The 15522-nt window shown below is 36.3% G+C and overlaps 1 protein-coding gene across 5 annotated transcripts; it reads right to left on the bottom strand.

The window, feature by feature from the left end:
• Nucleotides 1–690: 690 nt before the first annotated feature.
• LOC106880754 (peptidoglycan recognition protein) lies at nucleotides 691–13920 on the bottom strand. Of its 5 annotated transcripts, none has more exons than XR_016238581.1 (6): nucleotides 12334–12472; nucleotides 9100–9154; nucleotides 7485–7654; nucleotides 3781–3894; nucleotides 2688–2753; nucleotides 691–1531 (listed from the first exon to the last, which is right to left on the bottom strand). XR_016238581.1 is itself a non-coding variant. In XM_089343128.1 (6 exons), the coding sequence occupies exons 3-6, from the start codon at nucleotides 9111–9113 to the stop codon at nucleotides 1320–1322; spliced, it is 510 nt and encodes a 169-aa protein (XP_089199254.1). In that variant the 5' UTR covers nucleotides 9114–9154; nucleotides 12334–12466; nucleotides 13727–13865; the 3' UTR covers nucleotides 691–1319. The 5 variants fall into 5 exon arrangements, 4 of the variants coding, with proteins under 4 accessions (XP_089199254.1, XP_089199255.1, XP_089199256.1 ...); XM_089343128.1 differs by lacking the exon at nucleotides 2688–2753 and adding an exon at nucleotides 13727–13865 and having other exon boundaries at nucleotides 12334–12466; XM_089343129.1 differs by lacking the exons at nucleotides 2688–2753; nucleotides 12334–12472 and adding an exon at nucleotides 13727–13920.
• Nucleotides 13921–15522: the final 1602 nt, after the last annotated feature.

Raw genomic sequence — 15522 nt, 5'->3', positions numbered from 1 at the left:
TGACTTATGGAGCCTTCAATGACTCGATCATGCATGCACACGCTGCCACACAACGTAGAATATATTGTAATAGGTCGTCTGCGTTTTTTGCCATATATATATATATATATATATATATATATGATGAGCTTTTTTCAGTTTCCGTCTACCAAATCGACTCACAGGGCTTTGGTCGCCCCAAGGCTATAGCAGAGAAAACGTGCTCAAGATAATAAAATTGTATGGTATATACCTGGTAGCTTACCAGTCAAGCACATTCACTTTCATGGTGTTTGTAGGGTATTTGTGTAATGAGAAAGATGGAAGATACAAGAATGTTTATTAATCAGGCGCAGGAGTGGCTGTGTGGTAAGTAGCTTACCAACCACATGGTTCCAGGTTCAGTCCCACTGTGTCTTCTACTATAGCCTTGGGCTGACCAAAGCCTTGTGAGTGGATTTGATAGACGGAAACTGAAAGAAGCCCGTATTATATGTATTTATATATATATATATATATATTTATATATATATATATGTATGGGTGTATATGTTTATGTGTCTGTTTGTCCCCCCAGCATCGCTTGACAACCGATGTTGGTGTGTTTGCATCCCCGTAACTTAGCGGTTTGGTAAAAGAGACCAATAGAATAAGTACTCGGCATGTGTGTGTGTGTGTGTTATTAAGAATAGAATAAAACAGGACAACAAGTAGTTTCAGCACTTTTTTTATAATGACATGACAAATTACATAGTTTTTACACATGTTTCATTTGCAAATATTAGTATGTTATGCAGTAATCATTATGTGGATAATTGAAAAGCAACACTGAAATGCCAGATCTTCAGAAGCAGAGACTTACATTTGTGTATATATTGGGGACTACATTGTCAACCCATTGTTACATGCATTCTCATATATGTGTGTATATATTTATATAAATGTGTGTGTGTGTGTGCATGTGTGTGTATGTGCATACAGAGTTTGCCAAAAAACTGTATATACACTTCAAGGAAGGAAAATTCTGTGTACATATTCAACTTGTATAAGTAGCTCTATAAATATAGATACCACTTTTGATGTTTTATCAAATTGTGACGACAATGAATAAACTACAATAACACTGAATTAAAATATCTTTGCAGATTTTTCCTTTCCTGAAGTGTGAATACATTTTTGGGATGGACTCAGTGTGTATATATATATATATATATATATATATATATGGAGACATGCATACATATATATATGTATTTATATATATATAGATACACACACGCTCACACACATGCATACATGAATATTAAGATGTAGGCATATAATAAGACATGTTTTGAGTTTTAGTTTGTTTTTATGAAATGGGGCCACTCTTTTATGATATTATACAAATTGGTCCCTGGGCATTCTGTGTCTCCCAAATTGCGATGCCCTGCAAGGATATAATTCTCACTGATTTGTCCCTTGTTGACCGAACATTTTATCATTTCCTCTAACGATTTCATTGCCTCTGCAGTGGGTTTCTCATTCTGAAAGTTGCCTAGCATACAAATTCCTAGAAGAGCAAAACAAATAGAAATCTTTGTAGAATTTTAGCATGGAAAGCGGACGTTAAACGATGAACGAAATGAAAAATAAACGAATAGATATACAGGGCAGGGAATCGTCAATTAGTAATAAAATTAATAATTAACAATTTTGCCGGGTAGCTCAGTATGAAAAAACCTTATCGGTAAAACCATTTATAATCATAAATATATAGGGATTAGCAGTATCCTGCTTCTCCAACATACTGAGAATTCAGAAATAGCAGCCTTTTTTGCTCTGTGTGTACCATAAATATCGCTATCAATTTAGAGAAAAATTTGTAGTTTTGGAATCAGTAGTTCTTTGGCTGCTATTTCTGAATTCTCAGTATGTTGGAGAAGCATGATGCTGCTAATCCCTATATATTTATGATTATAAATGGTTTTACCGATAAGGTTTTTTCATACTGAGCTACCCGGCAAAATTGTTAATTATTAATTATGATTATAAATGGTTTTACCGATAAGGTTATATATATATATATACATACTTCATTATATATATATTAACCAACAATAAATAAATGAATGTATATAAATTACTTATTATATTAAGATAGAAAAATATTATTAAAAATATCAAAATTATAAACGTTCTATAATTAACTTTACGTTTATTATAATATAAATTAACAGGAATATTATATGCAAAAACTTGGTAATATTTTAAATACATACTTCATTATACATACATATATATATATATATATATATAAATTAAAAGCTGAAATGAAAAGGCAAACGGTTTAGCAAGACTTGAAAAGGTTATTAAATTTGGCTGTATAATAAAAAGGTATTCATTGCCTCTAATGGTTGTTTGTAGAATATCCCAGCTCAGAGAGGCATTCATGACATCACCAGTTCAAGTATGTTTAAACCAGAATTTTAGTGACATACCAATTTGAGCACTCAGAGTGCTTATCTGTTAGAATCACCCCAACAGAAACAGCTAATATCTTTTGATCTTTTGCATATATATATATACATACACACACACGCATATATATATATATAGGGTTATCCCGTAAATATTGTGGTTTTTTTCAATTGCAAGAACTAAAGGTAGGAGGGGGATGGGATAAATTACCTGCATCAGCTTGCTATAAAAGCAGGTAGTAATTTTACCTTGTGCATATTCTTAGTGCAAATTTTGAAGAGTGCAGTTCGATTTTAGCAGTTATTTTTTCAAAGCTACAATGAAAGTAACAAAGGAGCATATTCGGTATATTTTGCTTTGTGAGTTCAATAAAGGCAACAACACAATGGAAAGTGTGAGGAATATTAATGCAGTATATGGGGATCGGACAATAAACTTAAGCCAGTGTCAATGGTGGTTCCAGAAATTCTGAGCTGGAAACTACAGCCTAGAAGATGAGGCTCATCCTGGAAGGTCTGTAGAGCTCAACGAGGACATCCTGCCAACCCTGGTGAGACAAAATCCCATCGTAACAGCCATGACCCCAAAAAGGTATGCCTTCAAATACCTTGTTGTTGTTGGCACTCTGTTGCTTACGACGTCGAGGGTTCCAGTTGATCCGATCAACGGAACAGCCTGCTCGTGAAATTAACGTGCAAGTGGCTGAGCACTCCACAGACACGTGTACCCTTAACGTAGTTCTCAGGGATATTCAGCATGACACAGTGTGACAAGGCTGGCCCTTTGTAATACAGGCACAACAGAAACAGGAAGTAAGAGTGAGAGAAAGTTGTGGTGGAAGAGTACAGCAGGGTTCGCCACCATCCCCTGCTGGAGCCTCGTGGACCTTTAGGTGTTTTCGCTCAATAAATACTCACAACACCAGGTCTGGGAATCGAAACCGCGATCCTATGACCGCAAGTCCGCTGCCTTAACCACTGTGCCATTGTGCCTCCACCCTCAAATACCTTACACACCCTGTATATATGTGTGTGTGTTTGTGTGTATATAAAATATAAGGGAGTACAGAAAATCTCCTGGCTTTAAAGGTATTGTGAAAGGCCTGGATGGAAGCCCAACCTTCTGAGTTCTTTTGCAAGGCTTAGAAAAATTGAAGGACTGCTGTAATAAGTGTGTGAACCTGAGAGGGGAATATGTTGAATAAAATCATAATTAACTGATCCTCCTGTATTTTCTTTTACCCAAAGCCAGGAACTTTTCAGCACACCATTGTACACAGATTGTCACATATATATAAAGCACACTGACAAACATAAAAGAGATTTATGAAAAAGTACTTACCAATTGATTTAGAATTGTAGCCTTTAGCATGAGCACCCTCTACTGACCAGCCACGGCCTTCATAGACAGCACCGTTTCCACCAATCAGGAAGTTGTAACCAATATTCACAAAGTCTTCACACGGCAATAGTACATGCGATGGTGATGGTATAGGTGAAAGAAAACAACAAAAAGGAAATAGATGAGTGAAAAAAAAAACGGAATATAAAGAAAAACATTCAAAAGTTCTCAAGAGTAGCACCCAGTTCCTGTTTTAGGGTTGATATATATAACTTCCCAATTGGGAGAGACTTTTGACTCCAAATTCTTGCTTTATAGGTTGGGATATCAGAGAGTTTTAACAACAAGACACACAATTCAGATTTAGTAACTTTCAAAACAACAAAGGCATCACTTCCCAGAAGACAGTTGCGCAAGTGCAACATATTGAGACTGTTTTCAAAACTGCATGGTTAGAAAGCAAGTTTTCAAGCCCCCACATCTGTGCTCATGTATATGTACATATGAATGTGTTTTGTTTGTCCTTCCCTACCACTTCACAACTGGATGTTAGTTTGTCTATGTCCCCGTAATTTAGCTGTTCGGCAAAAGACACCGTTAGAACAAGTGCTGTTGTTGTTGGCACTCCGTTGCTTACGACGTCGAGGGTTCCAGTTGATCCGATCAACAGAACAGCCAGCTCGTGAAATCAACGTGCAAGTGGCTGAGCATTCCACAGACACGTGTACCCTTAACGTAGTTCTCGGGGGATATTCAGCGTGACACAGTGTGACATGGCTGACCCTTTGAATTACAGGCACAACAGAAACAGGAAGTAAGAGTGAGAGAAAGTTGTGGTGAAAGAGTACAGCAGGGTTCACCACCATCCCCCTACCGGAGCTTCGTAGAGCTTTAGGTGTTTTCGCTCAATAAACACTCACAACGCCCGGTCTGGGAATCGAAACCGCGATCCTATGACCGCAAGTCCGCTGCCCTAACCACTGGGCCATCGCTCCTCCACAGAACAAGTACTACACTTAGAAATAACAGAAGTGTTTAGTTGTCTGGGGACATAGTATAAAGGGAGACAACTCTATCTTTTAATTATATCCTTTTCATTTCAATTCTTCTCTTTCTCTGTCAATCTCGGTCACTGCGTGTGTATGCCAGTGTGTGTGTGTGTGTGTGTGTTTGAGTGCGTGTGCGCGCATGTATGTTTGTGTGAGAACACGTGTGTATATGCGGTGTATATGTTTGTGCGTTTTTGTGTCTATAAGACAGTGTATGTATGAGAGAGTGCATGCGTATGTATACGTTTATACATGTGTGTGAAGGTGTGCAGGTGCGTGCGCATGTGAGTGAGCGTGCGTGCGCGCATGTTTGTGTGTGTGTGTGTGTGTGTGTGTGTCAAAGACAGAGTGTGCGTATATGTGCATGAGAGTGCATGTGTGTGTGTGTGTAATGATATGTATGTGTTTCTTTAGTACAAAATGGTCTATCTCTAAAAATAAAAAAAAAAAAAGGCCATCACAAAATACAAAATACAACAAATAGGTAATAAACTTATTTCTTGATTCCTGAAGGAAAAAAAATGGTTGTAAAGTCTCCACTTCAAGTGACATGATGTTGAGCTGATGTGTGTAAAAGTATTGAAATCAGTTACTATGCCATGTTTATATGAGTGGCTGTGTGGTAAGTAGCTTGCTTACCAACCACATGGTTCCGGGTTCAGTCCTACTGCGTGGCACCTTGGGCAAGTGTTTTCTACTATAGCCTTGGCCAACCAAAGCCTTGTGAGTGGATTTGGTAGATGGAAACTGAAAGAAGCTCGTCATATATATGTATATATATATTTATATATGTATGTGTGTGTGTGTGTATATGTTTGTGCGTCTGTGTTTGTTCCCCCAACATCGCTTGACAACCGATGGTGGTGTGTTTACGTCCCCGTAACTTAGCGGCTTGGCAAAAGAGACTGATAGAATAAGTACTAGGCTTACAGAGAATAAGCCCTGGGGCCGATTTGCTCGACTAAAGGCGGTGCTCCAGCATGGCCACAGTCAAATGACTGAAACAAGTAAAAGTAAAAGAATAATTTTGGTTAAGCATACGTTAAGTGAATGTAGAGGCTTATTTCTGAAAATACATAACACAAATGTGTAACCATAATTCATCCAACACTGAAATTATTACTACACAAAGAAGGCCGTGAAAACAGTCATAACCCTAAAGACATCAAGAGGATAAATAGATATATTTACTGATCATAACCCCTGACATTTTATGGTTTCCCTCTCTCTCTCTCTCTCTCTGGGAGAGAGGCACAAGCACATACACACACATATACACACGCGGCAGTAACTTTCACCTACCAAATTCAATCACAAAGCTTCGATATATATATATATATATATATATAAGAATTTAAGGATTGGAGAAAACGCATGTTATAATTGCATACTTTATTCCTACATATGTTTCAAAGGATTACAACCTGTGTGATCCATAGGGATCTTTGATATTAAAATTGTAACCTTCTCATCAGGGAAAGCATGGGAATCATCTTAAACGTAAGACATTATGACCGATTAGTTATTTTGTGTTCTTTGCTACATTGGTTTCTATTAACCCATTTATTCTATCAGAAGAATTTTTATTCATTAAGATAGAAGAAATACACATAATTATATATATATATATATATATATATATATATATATATATATATATATATATATATATATATATATATATATATATATATATATATATATATATATATATTACTCTTTTACTCTTTTACTTGTTTCAGTCATTTGACTGCGGCCATGCTGGAGCACCGCCTTTAGTCGAGTAAATCGACCCCAGGACTTATTCTTTGTAAGCCTAGTACTTATTCTATCGGTCTCTTTTGCCGAACTGCTAAGTTACAGGGACGTAAACACACCAGCATCGGTTGTCAAGCGATGTTGGGGGGACAAACACAGACACACAAACACACATACATATATATATATATATACATATATACGACGGGCTTCTTTCAGTTTCCGTCTACCAAATCCACTCACAAGGCTTTGGTCGGCCCGAGGCTATAGTAGAAGACACTTGCTGAAGTTGCCACGCAGTGGGACTGAGCCCGGAACCATGTGGTTGGTAAGCAAGCTACTTACCACACAGCCAATATATATATATATATATATATATAAATTTCCCTCTCTCTCTCTCTCACTCTCTGGGAGAGGCACAAGCACATACACAGACATATACACATGCAGCAGTAACTTCCGCCTACCAAATTCAATCACAAAACTTCAGTCGACTCGGGGCTATAGCAGAAGACACTTGCCCAAGGTGGCACACGGTGGGACTGAACCCGAAACCATGTAGCTGGGAAGCAAGCTTCCTAACCACACAGCTATGCCCACGCCTATAAAAGCACTTGTGCCACTGCTACGTAAAAAGCACCCAGTGCATTCTGTAAACTGGTTGGCATTAGGAGGGGCATCCTAAACTGGTTGGCATTAGGAAGGGCATCCTAAACTGGTTGGCATTAGGAAGGGCATCCAACCATAGCAACCACCGCAAAACAGACGACTGGAGCTTGGTGCAGTTCTCCAAGCTTCCCAGCTCCTGTCAAACCATCCGACCCATGCTAGCATGGAAAATGGATGTTAAATGATGATGATGATGAGGAGGAGGAGGATAACTGCAGATTTTCTTACCTCTGTTATCCATGTGATTGGTCTGGATACTCTGCACTAACTTGTCACAATCCTCAGTTGTGAAGCAGCTACCAGTAGCTGAATGATGGACAATGAGATACTCAGCAGGGACCTTCAGTTGTGTCACTGATTTCGGTTTTCTGGCTTTCCATTCAGTCCGATTCCGTATGCTTGGGCATGAAACAATATGAATGCAAATAAATAAATAAATAAAAATAAGAACAAAAACAAAAAAGATAGGCATGGCTGTGTAGTAAGAAGCTTGCATTCCAACTGCATGGTTCTGTGTTCAGTTCCACTGTGTGGCACCTTGGGCAAGTGTCGTCTACTCTAGCTTTGGGCCAGTCAGAGCCTTGTGAGTGGATTTTGTAGAGAGAAACTGAAAGAAAGCTGTCAAAACCTCTGTCTGTGTGTCTGTGTTCGTCTCCATTACCACTTGACAACCAGTGCTGGTGAGTTTACATGCCCATAACTTAGTGGTTCAGCAAAAGGAGATGACAGAATAAGTACCAGGCTAAAATAATATATATATATATATTACGGAGATGTACTTGCATAGCAAGCAACCTGATCTGAGATCGTGTGCTGGAATGCCAAATTAAATTTAAATGTTGAAGTGAATCTAACGGTTTTTGTGTGTTTCTTAAATGGCTTATAAACACCTTCCATGCTGCAATTGTTCATATATATATATATTCGATTAGAATATATTTTGGTAGTTGGCGGTACCTACTCCTGTACATGAGTAACTTTAGTTAAAATGAAGAACACTTCTCATAGAAGTACAGTTACATGAGAATATGCATACGAGTATATTAATTAGAGACACAAAAAGCAGATTTGAGTGAAATATATGCATGTATGATCATATTTAATACGTTCATGTAAATTTGGATGTGGAAAGACATCTTTCCATCCATATTGTCTCTAAAGAGACAAGGATAATGAGGATGATCAGGTGGTGGTGATGGTGGGGCCGCTATTACAGCACATTTCTGCGTCCATCATCTGTCAGTATTTGCTTGGCTCATCCTGGGCAAATCTCTGAGCAGTGTCCCAGCCACACTCCATCTCTGCGAGATACTTTTTTTGTCTGCCATGACCATGTAGTATAAGGTTAACCAACAGAAGCCATCACCCCAACCAGAGAAGAGAACACAATAAAAGATCTGATTCTGAAAATCGAGCAACATGACCAAAAAATTTGAGCTGACACTACATTGAATCATACAGGTAACAGAACAAATCCCAGTTTCTGAGTAGAATCATTGGTTGGGTGTGAAATCTGACCAATGGTAACCTATATTCTTACAAAATGTGCAGGTGCCAAAGGATTTAAGGCATCTCCAAAAGGCCTCAGGCATTGGCCAAGTTTTGCAACTACATAGCAAGACAGGAAAGACCAGAGACCTGAAGATCTGAAAATTTGTCCTGCTCAGAATAGTTGAAGCTGAATTGCATTCTGGTGACTATCCTGTCTTTTATCTCTTTTTATACTCAATGTCTCTTTACCTTTTTCAGTTTTTTTCTTTCCAACTGTTTATGTGACAATGTAGAGTTCTTCTTCAGTGGAAATTTTGAAGAAAAAGGTAGTATTTTATTTGGAATTACTTACGTTTCTGAGGACATTTCTTAGATTTGAGATCAACTGTTAGAACAATGAGTTTTCCCTGAAAATTTCAAAAGGATATTAACAAAACAACAACAACAGCAACAACAACAACAACAATAATAACTGATTCCTTTTATTGGCCACAAGGGTCCAAGACATGGAGCACAATATCAAAGGACGACTTACAACACACAAAAACAAAACAAAATAAAAGGTATTTTTCAGTAAAGGGAAGTTGAATTTGTAATTTTTAATATTGATTTGTATTTGATTCTGGCTTATATCAATATTATATTCAAAAGATGGGGTAAAACTTTACTTTTCAATATGGGTTTATATTTACTGAAAAATATCTTCGTTATCAATTATCCTCGCTAGCAAATAAAATCTCTAACTCCTAATTGTTTCCAACACTCAAGCTTTTGAAAAGTGTTAGTGAAACCGGTTGATATCATATACTCTTTACTCTTTTACTCTTTTACTTGTTTCAGTCTTTTGACTGTGGCCATGCTGGAGCACCACCTTTAGTCGAGCAAATCGACCCCAGGACTTATTCTTTGGAAGCCTAGTACTTATTCTATCGGTCTGTTTTGCCGAACTGCAAAGTTATGGGGACATAAACACACCAGCATCGGTTGTCAAGCGATGTTGGGGGGACAAACACAGACATACAAACACATACACACATACATATATATCATCATCATCATCATCATCGTTTAACGTCCGCTTTCCATGCTAGCATGGGTTGGACGATTTGACTGAGGACTGGTGAAACCGGATGGCAACACCAGGCTCCAGTCCGATTATATATATATATATATATATATATACATATATACGACAGGCTTCTTTCAGTTTCCGTCTACCAAATCCACTCACAAGGCTTTGGTCGGCCCGAGGCTATAGTAGAAGACACTTGCCCAAGGTGCCACGCAGTGGGACTGAACCCGGGACCATGTGGTTGGTAAGCAAGCTACTTACCACACAGCCACTCCTACACCTATACATTATTTACATTTGACGGATATTTGTCCTCATCTTGTTTGTTGTTAACACAACATTTCGGCTGATATACCCTCCAAGCCTTCATCAGGTGTCTTGTGTTAACAACAAACAAGATGAGGACAAATATCCGTCAAAGGTAAATAATGTAAATAATGTACATAATTCCTCATCTCTTAAATATAAAACCGGTTATAGTAAGTTGGAAGAAAAAAAAATATTCTTATTTTGTATAATATTGTATAATACTTTTACTATGGTTATTGTAATATATTCTTTAGTTGTGTAAAACAAACCTGTTTTTTCGTCTTTTCTCTTTCTTTGTATATTCAACCATGTGAAATTAACAACCATACTTTCTATCTCATATATATGTGTGTGCGTGTGTGTGCGTTTGTGTGTATATGTGTAGACAAATATATACATACATACATATGATTGACCGTTGACTGAACACTATTCAATTTTTTTTCTCCGTGTTTTTCTCCTTGTCTCCGTATTCTTTCTGTTGAAGAGCGTAGCTCGAAAAGTCAAAGACTTTCCGTATTCCCGAGCGTCATACTAATACATCCTTTTGTTATTTACACCACCTGTCCTCGTCTGTTGTTGTTTTTTCGTACATTCGCCCATATATATATATGCATCTGTATATGTATATATATATAACTATCAGCCATTACAAAATGGCTGATAGTTAGCAAGGTGGCACACACATAAGAAAGAAGAAAGCAAAGGACCACTGATGAGGTCACAGAAGTGTGACGAAAGAACTCTGGCCGAAATAGGATTAATGTAATGTAATGTAATATAAAGCTGAAGCAAATTAACACCAAATATACTGTGCGTGTGTTTTTATTGGCTAAACTGGCAATATGACCATCCCCAAGTACAACAACAACGACATATATATATATATATTTTATTATATGTATTTATTTTCTCCTAATTAATAAATAATTTGGACAAAATAAATTGGTTAATAGATACCAGGGTAGCAAAGATCACAAAATAACTGTGGTGTAACTCCTGTTTATGAGGTAGAAACTCCTTGATATTTTGGGTACTTGAGTATATATAAATTTAGTGAATGGAGTAAAACGCATATGTTAACTGCATACTTTTATTTCCAACATATGTTTCGAAGATTACAAATCATACCTTCCATAGGAATCGGTGAAGTTAAGAATGTAATCTTCTCTTCAGGGAAATGCATGGGAACCAGCTTAAACGTAAGACATTTTAATCGAATATGAGAACTATAGTATAATTTGTAATCTTCGAAACATATGTTGAAAATAAAAGTATGCAGTTAACATATGCGTTCTACTCCATTCATTAAATTTATATATATATATATATATATATATATATATATATATATATATATATATATATATATATATATATATATATATAGAGAGAGAGAGAGAGAGAGAGAGAGAGAGAGAGAGAATATGAGGGGTTTAGTTCACTGGTATTCTAAAGGACTAGGTATGCTTAGTGCTATAACTGGACAGGTGTTTAGTTTCAAGTTCACAGCTAAGGCAGGAGCTAGGGATCCGTGATAGATAGACAGATAGATATAATATACATATATATATATATATATATATATATATATATATATAATAAATATAATGTATATATAGATGTTATAATATATATATAATAATATAATATATATATATGTAGGTGCAGGAGTGGCTGTGTGGTAAGTAGCTTGCTTACCAACCACATGGTTCCAGGTTCAGTCCCACTGCGTGGCACCTTGGGCAAGTGTCTTCTACTATAGCCTTGGGCCGACCAAAGCCTTGTGAGTGGATTTGGTAGACAGAAACTGAAAGAAGCCCATCGTATATATGTATATATATATATGTATGTATATGTGTGTGTGTTTGTGTGTCTGTGTTTGTCCCCCTACTATCGCTTGACAACCGATGTTGGTGTGTTTATGTCCCTGTCACTTAGTGGTTCGGCAAAAAGAGAACGATAGAATAAGTACTAGGCTTCCAAAGAATAAGTCCTGGGGTCGATTTGCTCGACTAAAAGGCGGTGCTCCAGCATGGCCGCAGTCAAATGACTGAAACAAGTAAAAGAGTATATATATATATATATATATATATATATATATATATATATATATATATATATATATGTAGGCATGATCATTTGTATGTAATTGAAAGTAATTGAGAAGTAAATAAATGCTTAAGAGAAATGATAATATCAAACCTTGAAAGTGTTGTTCCTGCTTGCTTTGTTGTTTCAGTAGAGCTGACCTGGTTGTAGTGAAGGCAGAAATGGGGATTGCTATTTATATGTTGTGACACTCACACAAATGAACAGACGCCCACCCAGACACATCCTGAAACACGTGGATAGAAAACCATTTGAATCAAGTGTGTATGTGTCTAACATACATAGGTGTATGTGTGTGTGTGTGTGTATGTGTACACACACACACACACATGCATATACATCCACATACATATACACATACATACATATATACATACATGCATGCATGCATACATACATACATACTTACATATATACATATATACATACGCGGGTGTGTGTGTATATATATATATATTGAAAGATACAGATTAGGAAATAATTTGTTTGTTCACTTTCAATGTAAGTTATATTTAATATATATATATATATATGTATGTATATGGAGTGCCTGTGTGGTAAGTAGCTTCCTTACCAACCACATGGTTCTGGGTTTCAGTCCCACTGTGTGGCACCTTGGGCAAGTTACTTCCACTATAGCCTCGGGCCGACCAAAGCCTAGTGAGTGGATTTGGTAGACGGAAACTGAAAGAAGCCTGTCGTATATATGCATATGTATGTATATATATATATATATATATATATATATATATATATATATATATATATATATATATATATATGTGCGTGTATATGTTTGTGTATCTGTGTTTGTCTCCCCAACATCGCTTGACAACTGATGCTGGTGTGTTTACGTCCCAGTAACATTAGCGGTTCAGCAAAAGAAACCGATAGAATAAGTACTAGGCTTACAAAGAATAAGTCCTGGAGTCGATTTGCTCGACTAAAAGGTGGTGCTCCAGCATGGCCACAGTCAAATGAATGAAACAAGTAAAATAGTAATAATATAACGTATATATATATCATCATCATCATCATCATCATCGTTTTACGTCCGCTTTCCATGCTAGCATGGGTTGGACGATTTGACTGAGGACTGGTGAAACCGGATGGCAACACCAGGCTCCAATCTGATTTGGCAGAGTTTCTTCAGTTGGATGCCCTTCCTAACGCCAACCACTCAGAGAGTGTAGTGGGTGCTTTTAAGTGTCACCCGCACGAAGGCCAGTCAGGCGGTACTGGCAACGGCCACGGTCGAAATGGTGTATTTTATGTGCCACCCGCACAAGAGCCAGTCCATATATATATATATATATGTTATAATATATATATAATAAAATAATATGTATATATTTATATATGTATATATTTATATATGTATATATTTATATATGTATATATTCATATATGTAGGCATGATAATTTATATGTAAATGAAAGTAATTGAGAAGTAAAGAAATGGTTAGGAGAAATGATAATATCAAACCTTAGAAGTGTTGTTCTTGCTGGCTTTGTTGTTTCAGTAGAGCTGACCTGGTTGTAGTGAAGGCAGAAACAGGGATTGCTATTTATATGTTGTGACAATCACACTAATACACACATCCACACCCACACACAACTGAAACATGCAGATCCAAAACTATTTGAAGCAAGTGTGTATGTGTCTACATACGTAGGCGTGTGTTTGTGTCTTTTTGGGTACACACATCCAACACACACACACATACACACACACACACACATATATGCATATACACACACACACATGCATACATTTATATATATATATATATATATATATATATTTATACCAGATCAGATTTGAGCCTGGTGCAGCCATCTGGTTCGCCAGTCCTCAGTCAAATCGTCCAACCCATGCCAACATGGAAAGCGGACGTTAAACGATGATGATCATATATATATATATATATATATATATATATATATATATATATATATATATATATATATATATATATATATATATAGGGTAAAAAAATTATGAGTACATGCATTACATAAATAATATTTTCAGGATTAAATAAAAAGACAACAGAAGGAAAATATGACATACCTATATATATATATAGGTATGTCATATTTTCTGTTTGTTGTCTTTTTATTTAATCCTGAAAAAAAAAATATATATATATATATATATATATATATATATATATAAATAAACTATAAATATATGCATATATCCATACATATTTGTACATACCTACATCTATATGTATACATACAAGCATATATGGGTACAAGACATTAAAAAAATGTTAAACAATGAGAAATGAAAACATAGAAAACGAACTTTTATTAAACAACAAAAAAAAAAATCAAACAGAAACGAGACAACGCATTTTTTTTATTTCTGTACCTATATATACATGTATGTATACATATAGATGTAGGTATGTACATATATGTATGGATATATGCATATATTTATATATTATTTATATTATTATCTGATCGAACGCCACATATCCTTTTCCAAGTATATATATATATATATACATATATATATATATATATATATATATATATATATATATATATATATATATATATATATATATATATATATATATGGCCTTCGTGCCGGTGGCACATAAAAGCACCTACTACACTCTCGGAGTGGTTGGCGTTAGGAAGGGCATCCAGCTGTAGAAAATTTGCCAAATCAGATTGGAGCCTGGTGTAGCGATCCGGTTTCACCAGTCCTCAGTCAAATCGTCCAACCCATGGAAAGCGAGTTCTGATGTTTCAATTCTAACTGTATTGGACCATCTGAAACAAATCGGCAAGGTAAAGAAGCTGGACAAGTGGGTACCACATAAACTGAACGAGCATCGAATGACACGACATATTGAAACTTACTGTTCTTTGCTATCACAACATAAAAGTGAACCATTTTTGCATCGTATTGTTACGTGTGAGGAAAATGAATTCTTTTCAACAACAGCAAGCATTCTGCACAGTGGTTGGATAGAGATGAAGTGCCAAAGCTCAATTCAAAAAAGAATATTCACCAAAAAAAGCTACTGGTGTCTGTTTGGTGATCCAGCACTGGTGTCATCCATTACAGCTTCATGGGACCTGGTCAGTCAATTACAGTGGATGTATACATCAACCAACTGGATGAAATGCTGAGTGAACTTGCAATTAGACAACCAAAATTGGTCAATAGAAAGAGGCCAATTCTCTTGCAAGACAATGCTCGACCACATGTTGCACAAAGAACACTACTCAAGTTGGAAGTACTCTGTCATCCACCAT

Source organism: Octopus bimaculoides, chromosome 27, assembly GCF_046866305.1.
Source record: "Octopus bimaculoides isolate indiv1 chromosome 27, ASM4686630v1, whole genome shotgun sequence".
NCBI lineage: Eukaryota > Metazoa > Mollusca > Cephalopoda > Octopoda > Octopodidae > Octopus > Octopus bimaculoides.
This window is presented reverse-complemented; position numbering and strand designations above follow the sequence as displayed.

What these genes read in the sequence shown, in the direction of transcription:
- LOC106880754 (XM_089343129.1), bottom strand. An exon ending in CAATCACATGGATAACAGAG is followed by an intron (nt 3,895 to 7,484) that starts GTAAGAAAATCT and finishes TGCCGTGTGAAG; the next exon opens with ACTTTGTGAATATTGGTTAC. An exon ending in CTACAATTCTAAATCAATTG is followed by an intron (nt 1,532 to 3,780) that starts GTAAGTACTTTT and finishes TTGCTCTTCTAG; the next exon opens with GAATTTGTATGCTAGGCAAC.